This window comes from Canis lupus, unplaced genomic scaffold, assembly GCF_048164855.1.
Source record: "Canis lupus baileyi unplaced genomic scaffold, mCanLup2.hap1 Scaffold_116, whole genome shotgun sequence".
Taxonomy (NCBI): domain Eukaryota; kingdom Metazoa; phylum Chordata; class Mammalia; order Carnivora; family Canidae; genus Canis; species Canis lupus.
The window spans coordinates 205,468-223,894 of NW_027326486.1; the positions used below are offsets into that span (position 1 = coordinate 205,468).

Sequence of the window (18,427 nt, forward strand, 5' to 3'; positions counted from 1 at the left end):
TTTGGCGCCTGCCTTTGACCCAGGGCTGACCAGGGCTGAGTCCCGGGATCGAGTCCCACGTGGGGCTCCCAGCATGGAGCCTGCTTCTCCCTCCTCCTGTGTCTCTGCCTCTCTCTCTCTCTTTCTCTCTCTATCATAAATAAATAAATAAATCTTTAAAAAAAAAATCTCAGGTCGGGCACTTGCCAGGGGAGGGGGGGGCACTTGACGGGATGAGCACTGGGTGTTATACTATATGTTGGCAAATCGAGCTCCAGTAAAAAAGTAAATAAAAATCAATCATCAATCAATCTCAGGTCGAATTCGTAGGTGTTCAGGATGATTTGAAAGTTATCAAGGTAAGTTGGTGGGGCCAGGTGCTTGAGGATCCCTACTCCTCCCTCACCTTGCCCCCGCCCCACCCAAGATGGGATTCTAAACAATCACCTTTGCAAACGAAATGAGTCAGAAATGTCTCATACTAAAATGAATTCTGAGGTATTTTCTTTAGTTATTTTGAAGTACGTGTGTATGTATTTGTACGTATGTATATTTTATTTTTTGGAATTATTATTTTTCTCCATGCATGTGTATATTTCTAAAAAACCAACCCTGTACATTATGGTAAGTACAGAGGATTTTAAAAGAATACATATATATTTGTGGGTGAGTGTGTGTGTATGTATATACATATATACATACGTACATACATACACATACGGGTCTATATAGGGAGGAGTGAAGTTTGTAGTCCATTCATTAATTTAAATGCATTTGTCTGCAGGTGTCAAATAGTGACATTCATAATGCCCTTATCTGAAGTAGAAGTTTTTATTATTTTGGAAAATAGTATGGAATTTATGAGCTTTCCATAAGCACAAAACTCTTGCTACTAACAACATATGTTTTAGTTTTTGGCAATTCCTTCACCACCTCTATATTCATAGAGGGGTTAGTTTCACACTTCCACTGATGAACAGGAGGAAAAGTGTAGCCCGTTTTAAGACCTTACTTCAGATGTTAGTCTCCTACTTTTGAGATGAGTAACAATTTGCTCCAAGTAGTATCTGATTTCATTACAAGGAGCTTTTTTTTAAAATTTTTTAATTTATTTATGATAGTCACAGAGAGAGAGAGGCAGAGACATAGGCAGAGGGAGAAGCAGGCTCCATGCACCAGGAGCCCGATGTGGGCTTCGATCCCGGGTCTCGAGGATCGCGCCCTGGGCCAAAGGCAGGCGCCAAACCGCTGCGCCACCCAGGGATCCCTACAAGGAGCTTTTGAAATAATCATATGCTGTAATATATACTTACTGATAATTTATTGATAAGTCTTTTGTTCCTAGTAAAATAGCTCAGTGTATTTTCCCCTCTTCTGCATTTATTGCCATTTTAAACATCTGAAGAGGAAATAAAATTAGTTGCAGCCACAAATAATCTCATGATTTTTCTAGGAGCTACATAAATTTTACCTTAGTTAGTATTGGTATTTTGAAATATAAGGCTTTTTATTTTCTTTTTAAAAGACTTTATGGATTCATTTGACAGAGCACAAGCAGGGGGAGTGGAGGCAGAGGGAGAGAGAAAAGCAGGCTTTCTGTGGAGCAGGGAGCCTGACACGGGACTTGCTCTCAGGATCCGGGGACCATGACCTCAGCCGAAGGCAGAGGCTTAACTGACTGAGCCACCCAGCCACTCCTGAAATACAAGGCTTCTTTTGTATTTAAGATTCACACTAGAGAAGTAGCTGCAGTTTGGTGCCAGAATAGTGGTAGTGGGTACAAAGACCTGGGGAATGTCCTGCAGCTCACTTAGTATTTTTAACCTCTCCATTCTGGAATTGTGATAACTAAAAGAGATAATTAATGTGTGCAGACATGTTTGTAGTACAATGCCTAGATTTATTAGTTATCAGTAGATAAAATTCTTATAACTGAGTATAGAAATGTTAGAAAAGTCGAATACGTATGGAATATTCTCAGGACAAAGTGAGGTTAGGAAATTGAATCTGTCCAAATATATGCAGAGCTAAGGGTTTTCCTGTGGACTGTGTTAGACATGAGACTATAAACTCAATTTTAGTGTAGTCAGATGTATTAGTTTTTTTCTTTCAAGCCTTCTGAGTTTGTTGTAAACCAGAGAAAGACCTTTCCAATTCTGAGATTCTTAGGATTTTGTCATGATTTCTTTTTCCTTTCATGCATTCATTGCTTTCAATTAAACTTTTGAACTTTGGGGAATTTATGCTTGTATAAAAGTTTGAGCTTGGATCCAACTTTGTGTTTTTCCAGTTGGATATCCACTTAACTGCAACCCATTCCTTGTATAAACATAGGATATTCTTTGATTTCAGAGAAAATCATGATAATGTCATTTTATTGAGTTCCAGCTAAAAGACTCTTGTTTTACTTAGGTTTCTCCTCCTCATGAAAAAGAAAAAGGTCTGTTACATGAAAACCGCATGTTGCAAGATGAACTTGCCATGCTAAGACTGGAAATAGACACAATAAGGAATCAGAAGCAGGAAAAGAGGTATTGTGAAGACACTGAAACTGAAAAAGAAAAGAATGACAGTCTTCAAAACGCCATAAAACTGAATGAGGTAACATTAACAAATACAGTATTCCAATCTAGTGGGCAGCTGAATGTTGTGACAACTGAGAATACCATGCTGAACTCTAAATTGCAGGATGAAAAGCTAAACAGAGAAAGACTGGAAGCAAAACTTCAATCATACCGAGCTAGAGTCGCTACAGCTATACAGGATCGTGATCAAAGTCAGGCATCAAAAAGAGACCTAGAACTTGCTTTCCAGAGAGCAAAAGATGAGTGGTGTCATTTACAGGACAAAATGAACTTTGAGATGTCTAACCTAAAAGATAACAATGAGGTGCTTTCTCAGCAACTTTCTGAAGTCGAAAGTAAACTTAATGCCCTAGAAATTGAGCTGCAGTATACAAGAGATGCTCTCAGAGAAAAGACGTTGGCTTTAGAACATTTACAAAGAAACCCAAAACAAACACAGGGTCAGAAGAAGGAAATTGAGCAGAAATCTCAAAACGAACAAGGTAAAGTGAATGAATACATGGGAAAGCATGAATCCTTAGAAGAGAAATTATCTCAACTACAAAGTGAAAATATGTTGCTCCGAGAGCAACTAGATGATGCCTACAGCAGAGTGGAATGTAAAGAAAAGACTATAATTTATCTCAAAGACCAGGTTCAGGTTATTGTAAGAATGGTTCGAGTTGCAGGTGAAAAACGAGCTCTTCAACTGCGAGAAAGAAATAAGGAGTTAATCAATAAATGTAAACAGATAATGGAAAGAGCATTTAGATATGAAGATGAGAAAGAAGAAAGAGAAGTAAGTATTCAGAAAGACAAATATTTTTCAAGCTTCCTATTAGAAAGTTCAAAGTAATGTTTGGTTATGGCTTATTAGTACTATTTTTTTTTTTTTGGAGAGAAATAGTGCACCTGCACCTAAATGGGAGTGGGGCAGATGGAGAGGGAGAGAGAATCCAAAGTGGGCTCTATGCCCAGTGCAGAGCTCCACTTCATGACCCCGAGATCACGACCTGAATGATTATGGGTCAGTTTTGAATCTTCATAACTTGTATCCAGCAAATAAAAATTAGACCTGAAAGGTGCTTTAATTTGAATAAAAATGCACGTCATCTATGAGAAACTTCAAGAGGTTAAGTTATACATTGTTAAAGAAAGGAGTCTGATATTAATAATTTATTGTTAGTACTACTAAAATAGTTTTAATTCTTGTCACCACGTTTTAATACCATGATGAACAGATAAGTGGAAATGCTCATACCTGAGTGTTTTGACCTTGAGGTTCAAATAAGTGGATTACCTTGACAACTAACTCCAGATTTGTCACATGAACTGAAGTGTAGGTGCTGTATCTCAGTACTTTTTTTTGATAGCTTTTTAAGCATTTTCAGTTAGCATACTTTTATTTTTATTTATGTAAATTTAAATGTTTAGTCTCAAATCATTTATTCTTGTGACCTTTTCACTCTTTGAAGGCATCTACTTTTCACTAAATCATAATTTGGGATAACTGGTGACTTAGCAAAGCTGTATTTGATTTCATCTTCCCACCACGGTTTATAATTTAAGCATTTTTCAAATAATTTGCTCATTTCAAAACTCCATTGGTAACTACCATTTGGGCTTAAAATTTTCCAATAGAATTGTATCTTTGTGATTTATTAATTTGGCACTGGATCTCCATTTTCAGGCTACTGAGGGAGGGATGGCAGGATTCTTGTATAGCAGGAGTGGAGTGAGCATGAACAGGGGAGGGATCTCTAGGAGCTGAGGCCAGGAGGGAGGCAGAAGCCAGGTTATGTAGGGGGCTTGAGGGCCATTAGTATGACTTCACATTTGTTCTGAGATAGTAACCTATTGGAAGGATTTGAGCAGAGGATTGAGTATGTGAAGAACTTAGAAGTTAATTTTAGCCTCTAATAAAAAAGAGAGAAAATATTTGATTAATGTAGAATTTACCACTGCTAGTCTCACCTATACAATACCCATTTCTTTTTGAGACTTCAGCAGGCTGGGAAGCTTTGCAAATTCATCAACAAGGAATGGAGAGTGGGGCTGAAATAATTATCTGTGTAACATAATACTGACTAGGCAGGAGGGATAACACTTTTTGTGTCTTTAACTGAATTCACTTAGCAGTGTGTACATTCTAGGAATAAAAGGTGAGTTGATGTATGTGGTGATAAAGTACATACGTTAGAATTATATTATTAACATAATAATAGGATGATTTCTAAAATCAGTAACAGAAGGTCTTATTAGGTAGTTATGAGAGAACTTCAACAAGAACTGGCTGATGCCCTAAAAAAGCAATGTATGTCACAGGCTTCACCGGAGTTATCACATTATCGTATTAATTTAGAAGATGAGGTACAGGATTTAAAAACATTGGATCAAATCGAAAGTCACATATGTATTACATATAACATGTCAACAGTTCCTCTGTAGCTGGTTAAATAATATAAATGTTTTAGGATGCTAATTTCCATGGACCACTTTCTTTTGTATTTTCATTTCAATTTAGCATAATTTTAGTGTCTTCACCATGCACTTATTTATTAAATTCTGACTTTTCATTCTGCTCTCTCTGTGTTCTATGTTTTTCCTTATAGCATTTACCCATTCACAGAAATTGAGGGACTTTTTTCTCCTGCTATACGATTTTTTTTAACGATTTATTTATTTATTTATTTGAGAGAGAGAGAAAGAATGCATGTCCATGCACACTCATGAGTAGGGGGAGGGGCACAGGGAGAGAGAAAGAATCTCCAGGAGATTCCCTGCTGAGTACAGAGCCCCATGCCAGCTTAAACCCACCACCAATGAGATCATGACCTGAGCTGAAATCATGAGTTGGACGCCTAAACCAACTGAGCCACCCAGGTGCCCTAAAAACAATGTTTTCTACTGAGATCTCTATTACCATGATGAGGCGAGCTAGATAAAATCAGAAGATAAGGTTTAACGGAATGTTTCAGAAAATCGTCTTACTTCTCATCTTCACTTTTATTGATGGATATAGACTCTGTACTGATTTCAGGAAAACTTGTAAAGAAAGGTTACGACTAGTGGAACTGAGGCATTTCCTTCATTTTCTTTTCCTTTTATATATTTATTTTTAATATATTTATTTATAAATATTATAAAATATTTATATTTTTAATATTTATATATTAAAATGCATGGAAATATTCAGATGATGTATATAAAGCCAAAAGAGAGAATTAAGAAAATTATCTAGGTCCTGCCATTGACTCTTTTTAAAAGCTTTATTGAGCTATAAATACACCTACCATACAGTTGACCCATTTAACATGTGTTGTTGTCGCTGAGTATATTTATAGGGTTTTGCAACTATCACTGCCATCAGAACATTTTCGTCACCCTGAAAAAAAACCCTTAGCTGTTGCCCTTGACCTCGGGCAACCAGAAGTCTACTTCTTGTCTCCATAGAGTTGCCTATTGTGAATGTTTCCTATAAAGGGAGTCACACCATGTGTGGTCCTTTGCGACTCGCTTCTTTCACTTCCTGTTTTCAGGGTTCGCCTGTGTTCTAGCATCTGTCAGTGCTTCATTTCTTTTTCTGGTCAGACAGTCCTCCATTGTGGGCTAACGCCCTTGTTCATTCATCATTTAATGCACCTTTGGGTTATTTCCACTTTGTGGCCATTAATAATGCTGCTGTGAACATTGGTTTAGTTGTGTGGACATCTGTATTTCTCTGCCATCAGATTTTATCCTTTAAGTTAATTGGGGTGATTTTACCATCTCTCACCCTTTTTTATTTACTCATTCTACCCTTTCTGTCTTTTTAGTTTCCCTTCCTCTTGCCTAATCCTACACTATTGAGTCCTGGCTCATTGTCTCTCATTCTCCATGAGGCTTTCTCTGATTATTGTAACTCCCCCTGAACTTACTTTCTTCACCCGTATTATCTAGTCTGTGCAGACCAGTTTAGTCCTTTATTTTACATGTATTATCTAGTCTGTGCAGACCAGTTTAGTCCTTTATTTTACATTGTTTTTATTTTTTTTCATGAGCGATAATTCTGTCTTCTTATGTACAAATGTATCTAAGAGGGAAAATATTTTATGTGTATGGTACCTGTCCTTGCCTAAATTTGAGAATATCTTAACAGTTTTTAGGATAAAATTAAGTACTTTATACCATAGCAGTAATTTCTGATTGAAACACATTGACATAACAAAGCTGTATTCTAAATGTATTTTAAGCAGTTAAGTGTAAAACTGAAAGCATTTAATCCGATCGGACAAAGTATTCAATCAGATGCTGTTTTTTTCTGATTATGGCAAAACAGTCTAAATATGCCTGCCTTCATTATGCAACCAGAACTGAGATTTACAGAGTTCCAGCACTTTACCAACTATAAAGCTCTGAGGACAGGTTTTTTTTTTAAGTTTATTTATTTTATATAATCATTACATCTATTGTGGGGCTTGAACAGGAACTGAAGGTTAACCGTTGGATGTTCTTTTAACTGAGCCAGCGGGTGCCCCTGAGGGCAGCTTTTCTGATATGCCACACCACGGAGCCTTAATCTCTACTCATCAGAGTACTTGCTAAAGCCCTCTAACATAAACAGTTGCTAAGATGAACAATATGAACATAAAATGATTTGGGAACATTGGTTTAGCAAGAGTCCATTATTTCCACGTCAGTGGCTTTACCTTGCCTCTGATGGTCATGTAAGTTATGTATCACTCAGTGTAGGAGTTACTGTTTGCACTGTAGTCCATGAGCATTGTTCACTGAGTAGTATAGAGAGGAGGTAAATTAAAATTATTATAAGTGGAGGAAAGTACCATTGGCTAGTGGAATTTTTGAAAGTTTTTTCTTGAAGATTTAAAAAAAATTAACTTTTGTTTATTTACTCATAAGAGACAGAAAGAGAGGCAGAGACACGGGCAGAGAGAGAAGCAGGCTCCATGCAGGAAGCCTGATGTGGGACTTGATCCCAGGACTCCAGGATCAAGCCTGAGCCAAGTCCCAGTTCAAGTGATACATAACCGCTGAGACACCCAGGCGTCCCTTTTTTTAATATTTTACTTGAGAGAGAGAGAGGGAGAGGGAGAGAGAGAGAGAGAGAACATGAGTGCACAAGCAGGGGGAGGGGCAGAGAGAAAGGAAGAAGCAGACTCCCTGCTGAGCAGGAACCCTGATGTTGGGGTCTCAATCCCAGGACCCCAAAATCATGATCTGAGCCCACAGCAGATGCCTAACTGACTGAGCCACTGAGGCACCTGTAGTGAAAGTGTTTTGAAGTCCTGAGGCTATATCCTGGGCCTTATGCTCCCCATTTGCTACCGCTTTCAGTGGTATGAAGAATGATTTCAATATAACTTGTGTAAGAGACCACTTTCATTGGCCTGCCGTCTGCCTAAAATATCAAATATCATTAGAACGTAAAACACAACAACAATAATAATGCTAATTGCAGACACTTAGAATTTGGTATGTGCCACATACTCTTCTAAGTAGTTTATGTATATTCCCTAATTTAAACTTCCGACTATCACAGTGAGGTAGATACTATTATTAACTTCATTTTACACATGAAGAAACTGAGACACAGAATTTGAAGTAATTTTTCAAGGTCAAACAGCAAATGCCCAGGGGAGCTGGGAATTCAAATCCAGGCATTCTGGTTCCTACAGAGATCCTGCCTCAGAAGCTGTTACTTGAAATATCTGAGTGTCCCTGAAAGCAGCATGTTAACTTGTATAATCACTGGAATGCCCATGGTGATTTGTAAATGTGAATATTTAAAATTATAATTGATGTGGTGCTTGGAATAGAAAACTAGAAAAGTTTACCATAAGGTAATTTCCTGTCTTTCTGCCTTTGAACAATACGTAAATTTGTATGTGTACCTGATAAAATATAATTTAAAAACGTTAGAATGTTGTTTTTTAATACTAGAAGAGTGCTCAGAAAGCTTTTCTGTCAGGGGATTGTAAATATTTTGGGCTTTGCAAGTCATAGGTCTCTATTGTAGCAGTATAATTCTGGGGAAGCCTTAAATCAGTATGTAGAGGAAAATGTGGCTGTGTCCAGTGACATTGTATTTACAAAAACAGATGATGGTGGTTTTATACTAGATTGTCAGTAGTTAAAAGTATTTCTTTTCTTTTTTAGCGACAAGAAGCAAAGGAGTTACAAACAAAGGTTGTAAGGTGCATTCAGAAGTTCAGAGATGACATAAAAAAGTATGCAATTTATTTTAAGATTTTATTTATTCATGAGAGACACAGAGAGAGACAGAGACATAGGTAGAGGGAGAAGCAGCCTCCCTACAGGAAGCCTGATGCAGAACTCAATTCTGGGACTCCAGAATCGTGCCCTGATCCAAAGGGAGGCTCTCAACCACTGAGCCACCCAGGCGTCCCGCAACAGGACAAGTGAAAGCAGCACAGAAAATAACTTGAGTATTTATAAAGCAGATAAGTAGTATAGTATGAGAAATATATCCATTATGATAAATACATCGTTGTTTAGCTGGGTAAAAATATCAGCTTTGTGGGATTTTGAAATGCATAATTTTTGCTTACGATCCTTTTTTTTTTCTTTTTTGCTTACGATCTTTAAATTTTGTACATTAACCCCAAAACACAACCAGAAAAATGGCACAATTGCCAAATCTACTTTTTAAATTTCTAAGAATTTATGTAAGACCTTTAGATGTTTGTTTAGAAATTATGTGGTATGTTTAAAATTTGTGTCTGAGAATAAATATTTTAAAATATGCATTTTAGGCTTGAAGTTGAAAATGCCGAGTTAAAAGTTACAGTCAAGGAGCAAGCAGGCCAAATTGAACAGCTTCAGAAAGACCTGTTAAGTTCAAGTTCGGTAAGTCAGTCTCTTAATTTCTGTCCTAAGGAGAAGGAATTTTTATATCTCTAGTAGTAGTGTATAAGAACATTTTGGATAATATGAAAATTCTCACTCATAAAAATATTTATTATATTCATATGGTTGCTATTTAACTACTCTTGGTATAATTTCTCTTTATAGATAAAGTTGACTGAATGCATAAATTAATCATTTTTGTAGTAAGATTTTAATAAAAAGGATTGTGATAGCCTAAGCAAAACAGTATTTTATATATATATATATATCACATTTTGTTTATCTGTCAGTGATCATTTGGGTTTTTCTACCTCTTAGCTATTGTTGGTAATGCTGCTATGAATATTGGTATACTAATGTCTGAGTCCCTGCTAATATTTTTCAATATGTTTAAAATTCCCCAAACTTTGAGTAATAATTTGATCTTGAATGCTGACTTTCTCTTGTAATCTCAACCCTTCACTGAGATTTTGAGAATGAATTACTTTACTAATAATTTGTGGTGATTTGTAATTACAAATTGGTAGTGTGTTGCCTTCATTAAGAATGACTACGAGGGGGATCCCTGGGTGGCTCAGTGGTTTGGTGCCTGCCCTGGGCCCAGGGCATGATCCTGTAGTCCCCGGATTGAGTCCCACATGGGGCTCCCTGCATGGAGCCTGCTCCTCCTCTGCATGTGTCTCTGCCTCTGTGTGTGTGTGTGTGTGTGTGTGTGTGTGTTTGTGTGTGTCTCATAAATAAATAAATAGAATCTTAGAAAAAAGCAGAATGACTACTAGGTAATTATGCAAACATTTTTCTCAAAGGGATGTAGTTTTCTCCTTGTTGGATTTTGTAAAGGAAAAGAGATGCCAGTGAAAAAGTAGAAATGACTGCTCAGTCAGGGCCTTAGAGAGTAACCTAGTGCTCCTAGCATTCATTGCAAGTTCAGAAACGAATGTTTTTCTATTACCTTGAGTTAATCATACTTTCAGAGATTTAACAGTCCAATCTCAGAAAAGATTAATGTGCAATCCAGGACTCCAGTTTATTGATAGGTAGTGAAAACTATATAACCATTTATAAGCAGTACAGGATTATCGTGCCATTCATACCGTCCTTTGTAGGAGTGGCTACCAATGATTTAAGATGAGAAGATTGCTTTGGGACTTCTAAGTTGGAACTATGAGGTAGATGGACCTACAACTAGTTTCTTTCAGTGACATAAGTTAGGTACATGCAAATTTCATTAAACAATCATACCTATCAGGGGAACTAGCACATTCTGTTGACTGGTCCTTTCTGTGGCCAAAGAAACATCGAAAAAAACTTTTTTTCCTGACTTCATATAAAACTGCTCAAGTTGCTTTACTGTACTTTTCATGCAGTTAACTTGACAAGGATTCTTATCTCTGACTGAGAGTGCCATGAGTTGTCCCCCTACAATATCACACAGGAATCTATTAGGAAGCCACCACATATTACAGAGTTTGTAAGAATATCCATAGATAATTCTGCATATTCCTATAGAAATGAATTAGGGTTATGGTATAAAATGATTAGCCACTTTAAGCTTACCCTATAAAATAAAAACTTAAATAGCTTTCCAGCAACTTAGTTCATAGCCCTAATTTCTCTAGAAGGTTCTCACCTCATGAATCCCTAGGACAGAGACTACATCTGTGTTAAGATATTTCATGGACACCATTTTGAGGTGAAGAAATATGGATTGGGAAGAAGAGTTAGCTCTAGCTGACTTAAGCCTCTGAAGAAAATAGTCAAGTATGTGTCTGAAAAGAACTTAGAAGAAGACTTCCGTAAGTTCACGTCTCTATGGAATAGGAAAGTATTCAAAAGGAAACAAAGGCAAACCGTTCATAATCCAACCCTTGGGAAGAACTTTTGCATTATTTTTTTTTGAACTTTTGCATTATAAAAGAAAAGCAAGACAAAGTACAATGGTCAGCATCCTGAGGGTAAAGGTGCCCCCCCCCCAGATTAAAAAATAATACACTGGGATCCCTGGGTGGCACAGCGGTTTGGCACCTGCCTTTGGCCCAGGGCGCGATCCTGGAGACCCGGGATCGAATCCCACGTCGGGCTCCCGGTGCATGGAGCCTGCTTCTCCCTCTGCCTGTGTCTCTGCCTCTCTCTCTGTGTGTGTGTGTGTGTGTGTGTGACTATCATAAATAAATTTTAAAAAATTAAAAAAAAATACACTCGGGATGCCTGGGTGTCTCTCTCATTAAGCGTCTGCCTTCAGCTCAGGGCATGATCCTGGAGTCCTGGGATGGAGTCCTCCATGGGGCTCCCTGCATGGAGCCTGCTTCTCTCTCTACCTGTCTCTTTGCCTCTCTCTCTCTCTCTCTCTCTCTCTGCCTCTCTCTCCCTGCCCCCCCGCCCTCTCCCTCCGTACCTCTCATGAATAAATAAATGAATAAATAAAATCTTTAAAAAATAACTCAAAGTAATCCCAAAAAGAGTCAAGATAAAATGTACAAGATTAACTGTGTGAGGTGCCTGTGTGGCTCAGTGGGTTAAACATCTACCTTAGGCTCAGGTCATCACCTCAAGGTCCCAGAATCGAGTCCTGTATACATCAGGCTCCCTCTGCAGCAGGGAGTCTGCTTCTCACTCTGTATCTGCTCCTCTCCCCATTCATGCTCTCTCTCTCTCAAATACATAAATTAAAAAAATATATAAAAATAACAGATTAGTTAACTAGAAAGGTAATGCACATCAGGTAACAGGTATTGAATGTGTGGTTGAAAATATTGTCTATGAGGAACTAGAAGGAAGATGGAAGCATACACATGACCTCAGTAAATGGGTCAAGGCTGAAAGTATAGAATAGAGCATCTGGTTTTGAAGCCTTGGGATTTGGAGAACTCTGAGAGGATGTGAAAAAGAGGAATAGCAAGGGTCCAAGGACTGAATGTCAGCGTTTGCTGTCATTTAGAAATGAAATGGGATTAGAAGAGCAGAGGGAAGATGTGGCATTGTTTTGAGCTGCTGCTGAGAAGTAAAGCAGGATCAGGACTTGTAAAAACAGATCCTTGATGATTGTCAAAACTTTTTAGTGGAATTCCAGGATTGAAAGTCAGATTTTAGTGTAAAAGACGCGATGAAAAGATGAATCTGTGGCTGAGATGACACATTAAAGAATGTTCGAGTCCAGTGAAAGGGGAAAAGCAAGATGATCGAAAATGCTGCAAGAGTAAGGAAACGTTTTTATAGAATATTGGGAAGCCTTGAATTTTATTTAGAGAGAAAAGTGGTCAATAGAAAAGAAGACATTGAAATCTTGCAGAGAAATGTTTGAAATGCTTGCAGAGAAGGAGAGTATCTCATCCTAAAGTCAGATGATCATCAAAATTATAATGGGGACAGTATGGGAATTTTTCAGAGACTGTATCTTAAGCTGTGATCTCACAAAACCCAGAGTATCTTAAGACATTGGTGAAACTGCTTCTAGGACATCTCTAGAAACTCAGATGTAAGTATAGCCACCTTAAAGATTTTTTCATTAATGTGGATTAAAAACCTCTGTATTTCCCAAGTAAATTTTGGCAATTTAAATTCTAGAAACAAAAATGATGAAAATATAAACTCAGTTGAAGCTGTTTTAACAAACATCCTTATTTTTGAGATTTCTTTTCATTGACATTTGGTTCATAACCTACATTTTATATGTATTTTATAAACCTGTCTAAACACATATTACTCATGGATTCATGAGAAATAGCATTTTATAAAAGAAGAAGGAGTCTCTTGATTTTTGAAACTAATGTTCTTAAAAAATTGTTTCCAAAGTGTGGTGATGAAAAGGAAAACCTAAAGAAATGTATGGAGTTAAAACAGCCTTTGCAGTTCAGGTTGGATCAAGAAGTGAAGAAAAATGAGGAATTGGAAAAAGAGAATACTGGGTAAGACTAATATTTCACATCACTTTAACCATTAATTAACTAATTTATCTGTAATTGTAGTTTATAAAAACCTAAATAGAAATTCTTGCCAAAATACTACATTTACTCTTCCGTGATTCCTTAAATAATAACAACAATGCCTTTGACATATATTGTCAACTGCGCTTTTCATTGTCCACCGTGAATTTTTTCTGCAAGATATCTTTGTTCTTAGGTAATCTTTCCTTTTAATAGTGTTCTTTTCTTAGAGCAGATATCCTAATCTCTAAAAACTTAACTGTGTCATATAACAACATGAAAAGTTATCTTGGATTTGCTTGTATTTCTTTTTATTTTATATTATTTATTTGAATTCAAATTAATTAACTTATAGTGTAATATTAGTTTCAGAGGTAGAGTTCAGTGATTCATCAGTCTTATGTAACACCCAGTGCTCATGCCATCACGTGCCCTCCTTAATCCCCATCAGGCAGTTACCCCATCGCCCCCAATCCCTTCCCCTCCAGCAACCCACAGTTTGTTTTCTAGTATTGAGTGACTTATGGTTTGTGTCTCTTTCTGATTTCATCTTGTTTTACTTTTCCTTCCCTTCCCCTATGCCCGGAGCCAAAGGCCTACTCTCAGCCACTGAGCCACCCAGGGGTCCCAAGATTTCATTATTTATTGGCTGAGTAATATTCTGTTCTCTCTCTCCCTCCCTCTCTCTCTCTCTCTCTGTCCAATAAATAAATAAATATGATTATTTATTTATATCACACCTTCTTTATACATACCTCTTTCAAAGAACATCGGATCTCCTAGTTTGGCTATTGTGGATATTTACTGGTATAAACATATGGGTGCAGGTGCCCCTTTGGATCCTGACCAAAGTGATCTTTGGGATTCATACCTTCTAGTGCAATTGCTGGGTTTTACATAGGTAGCTCCTTTTTCAACTCTTTGAGGAACCTCTGGTACTGATTTCCAGAGTGGCTGCACCAGGTTGCATTCCCACCAACATCGTAAGAGGATCCCCCTTTCTCTGCATTCCTGCCAACATCTGTCATTTCCAGACTTGCTAATTTTGGCCATTATGAAAGGTGTGAGGGGGAAACTCACCATGGTTTTGATTTGTATTTCTCTGGTGCCAACTGATGTTGAGCATGTTTTCATGTGTCTGTTGGCCATATGTATGTCTTCTTTGGAGACATGTCCTTTCATTTCTTCCCATTTCTTCATTGGGTTATCTTTCTTTGGGTGTTGACTTTGATTAGCTCTTTATAGACTTTGCATACCAGCCTTTTATCTGATAAGGCATTTGCAAACACCTTCTGCCATTCTGTCAGTTGTCTTTTGGTTTTGTCAACTGTTTCCTTGCTGCGTAAAAGCTTTTTATCTTGATGAAGTCTCAGTAGGTCATTTTGGCGTCTGGTGACATGTCTAGCAAGAAGTTGCTGCAGCCAAGGTCACAGAGGTTGCTGGCTGTGTTCTCCTCTAGGATTTTAATGGATTCCTATCTTACATTTGGGTGTTTCATCCATTTTGACTCTATTTTTGTGTATGGTGTAAGAAAATGGTCTAGTTTTATTCTTCTACATGTGGTGGTCTGATTTTCCCACACCATTTGTTGAAGAGACTGCTTTGTCTCCATTGGATTTTCTTTCCAGTATTGTTGAAGAGGAGTGGACCATAGAGTTGAGGGTCCACTTCTGGATTTACTCTTCTGGGCCATTGATTGACATGTCCGCTTTTGTGCCAGGACCATACTGTCCTGTTGATCACAGCTTTGCAATGGAGCTTAAAGGCTGGCTTCTAATGCCACCAGCTTTGGCTACGTTTTTCAACATACCTTTGGCTATTCGGGGTCTTCTAAGGTTCCAAAGAAATTTTAGTATTATTTACTCCAGCTGTATGCAAAGAAGTTGGGGGCAGCCCAGGTGGCTCAGCGGTATAGCTCTGCCTTCAATCCAGGGTGTGATCCTGGAGACCCAGGATCGAGTGCCACGTTGGGCTCCCTGCATGGAGCCTGCTTCTCCCTCTACCTGTGTCTCTGCCTCTCTCTCTCTCTCTCTCTCTCTCTCTCTCTCTGTGTGTGTGTCTAATGAATAAATAAATAAAAAATCTTAAAAAAAAAGTTGGTAGTATTTTGATAGAGATTGCATTGAATGTAGAGATTGCTCGAGCTTGCATAGACATTTTAACAATATTTGTTCTTCCAATCCATGAACATGGAATGATTTCAGTTCTTTATGATTTCTCAATTTCTTTCCAGAATGTCCTGTCTTCTTCAGAGTACAGATCCTTGTCTCTTTGGGTGGGTTTATTCCAAGGTATCTTATGGTGTTTAGTGCAATGGTAAATGGAATTGACTCCTCAGTTTCTCTTTCTTCCATCTCATTGTTAGTGTATAGAAATGCAACTGATTTCTGTGCATGGATTTCCTATCCTGCTGCTTTGCTGAATTCAGGAAAGGGTCCTAACAATGTTGGCGTAGAGTCTTTTGGGTTTTCCACATAGGATATCATGTCCTCTGAGAAAAGTGAGAGTTTGAGTTCTTTTCTGATTCAGACGCCTTTTTATTTCTTTTTGTTGTCTAAATGCTGAGGCTATGTCGAACAACACTGGTTGTCCAGAGAGTGGACCTCCCTGTTGTGTTCCTGACCTTAGCGGCAAAGCTCTCAGTTTTTCCCCATTAAGAATAGCATCGGGTGTGGGCTTTTTGTAGATGGCTTTTATGATATTGAGATATGCTCCCCTCCTCCCTGCACTGTGAAGAGTATTGATCCGGAAAGGGTGCTGCACTTTGTCAACTGCTTTTTCTGCATCTCTTGAGAGGATCCTATGGTTCTTATCCTTTCTTTTATTTCTGTAGTGTATCACATTGATTCATCTGCAGATGTCGAATCACCCTTGCAGCCCAGGCATAAAACCCACTTGGACATGGTGAATCATCCTTTAATGTACTGTTGAATCCTCCCAGCCAGTGTCTTGTTGAGAATTTTGGCATCCGTGTTCATCAGGGATATTGGAGTGTAATTCTCCTTTTGGGTGGGGTCTTGCTCTGGTTTTGCGATCAGAGTAATGTTGGCCTCACAGAGAACACTGGAAGGTTTCCCTTCCATTACTAATTTTTATAAACAGCTCCGAAGAATAGATTAATTCTTCCTGGAATGTGTGGTAGAATTCTCCTGGGAAGCCTCCTGGTCCTGGACTCTTGGTTGTTGGCAGATATTTGATGACTGCTCCCATTTCCTTGCTGGTTATGGGTCTGTTCAGGTTTCCTGTGTCTTCCTGTTTCAGTTTTGATAGGAAGGGATCCATTTCTTCCAGATTGCTTACTTTGTTGGCATATAGTTGCTCAGAATGTGTTCTTATAGTTGTCTATATTTCTCTGGTGCTGGTCGTGATCTGTCTTCTTTCATTCACGATCTTATTTCTTTGGGTCCGTTCTCTTTTTGATATGTCTGTCCAGGGGTTTATTGATCTTATTCTGTCAAAGAACCAGCTCCTGATTTCATTGATGTGTTCTACTGTTCCTTTGGTTTCTATTTCATTGATTTCTGCTCTGATCTTTATGAATTCTCTTCTCCTGCTGGTTTTAGGTTTTAATCTTCTGTTCTTTTCCAGCTCCTTTAGGTGTAAGGTTAGCTTGTGTACTTAGGACCTTTCTCATTTCTTGAGAAAGACTTGTATTGCTATATACTTCCTTCTTAGGATGACCTTTGCTACATCCCAGATGTTTTGAGCAGTTGCGTTTCCATTTTTGTTTGTTTCTATGAGGTTTTTAAAACTGTGCTTTTATTCCCTGGCTTGATTCTTTAACCTCCGTGTATTTGAATTCTTTCCAAATTTCCTCTTGTGATCAAGTTTCAGTTTCAAAGCATTGTGGTCTGAAAGTATGCAGGGAATGATCCCAATCTTTTGGTATCAGTTGAGACCTCATTTATGACCCAGTACGTGATCTAGTATGGAACATGTTCCATGTGCACCCGAGAAGAATGTGTATTCTGTTGCTGTAGGATGGAATGCTCTGAAGTTATCTGTGAAGTCCATTTTGTGCAGTGTGTCATTCAAAGCCCTTGTGCCCTTGTGGATCTTCTGCTTAGATGATCTGGCCGTTACAGTGAGTGGTGTGTTAAAGTGCCTACTATTATTGTATGACTATCAATGTGTTCCTTTAATTTTGATATTAATTGGTTCATAAGGGGGTCTGGGTGGCTCAGTCGGTTAAGCCCTTGCCTTTGGTCAGGTCATGTTCTCAGGGTCCTGGGATGAAGCCCTCATCAGGCTCCCTGTTCAGTGGGGAGTCTGCTTCTCCCTCTCCTGCTGCCCATGCTTCTGTTCTCTCTCTGTGTCAAATAAATAAATAAATGAAATCTTAACAGAAAATCGGTTTATATAGTTGGCTGCTCCTACTTTAGAGGCATTAAAACTTATAATTGTTCAATTTTCTCTTTGGATAGACCATTTAATTATGGCATAGTGTCTTTCTTCATCTCTTAATGCAGTCTTTGGTTTAAAATACAACTTGTCTGATATCAAGATTGCCACCTCAGTTTTTTTTTAATGTCCTTTAATATGATAAAATGGTTTTCCACCCCCTCACCTTCAATCTGGGGTTTTCTTTGTGTCTAAAAATGAGTCTCTTACAGATAGCATATCGATGGGTCTTGCTTTTTTTTTTTTTTTTTAATCCACTGGGATACCCTGTGTGTTTTGGTTGGGGCATTTGGCTTGTTTACATTCAGAGTAACGATTGAAAGATATGGATGTAGTGCCATTGTATTACGTGTCAAGTCTGTGTTTTGGTGTACTGTGTCTGTTCCTTTCTGGTCTGTGTTATTTTTGGGCTCTCTGTTTTCTTAAAGGTTCCCCTTGCAGGGCTGTTTTAGGGATCACAAATTCTTTTAGTTTCTGTTTGTGCTGGAAGCTTTTTATCTCCCCTTGTATTTTGAATGAGAGCCTTGCTGGATAAAATTCTTAGCTGTAGATTCTTCTCATTGAGCACCCTGAGTATATCATGCCAGCTCTCTCTGGCCTGCTATCTCTTTGGATAGATCCGCTGCCAGTTGAATATTTCTCTCCTTCTTAGTTCAGGGCCTCGTGTTCCAAGCTGCTTTCAGGATTTTCTCT

The 18,427-nt window shown here is 38.2% G+C and overlaps 1 protein-coding gene across 2 annotated transcripts in view; it reads left to right on the forward strand.

The window, feature by feature from the left end:
• The window catches only part of LOC140629753 (ankyrin repeat domain-containing protein 26-like), a 207,442-nt gene that overhangs the window by 155,480 nt on the left and 33,535 nt on the right, over positions 1-18,427 (forward strand). For both annotated transcript variants that reach the window (XM_072819336.1, XM_072819335.1), the window contains 4 exons: positions 2,392-3,342; positions 8,700-8,770; positions 9,317-9,410; positions 13,203-13,315. In XM_072819336.1, the coding sequence (XP_072675437.1) occupies positions 2,392-3,342; positions 8,700-8,770; positions 9,317-9,410; positions 13,203-13,315 (1,229 nt within the window). The remainder of the gene's footprint in view (positions 1-2,391; positions 3,343-8,699; positions 8,771-9,316; positions 9,411-13,202; positions 13,316-18,427) is intronic.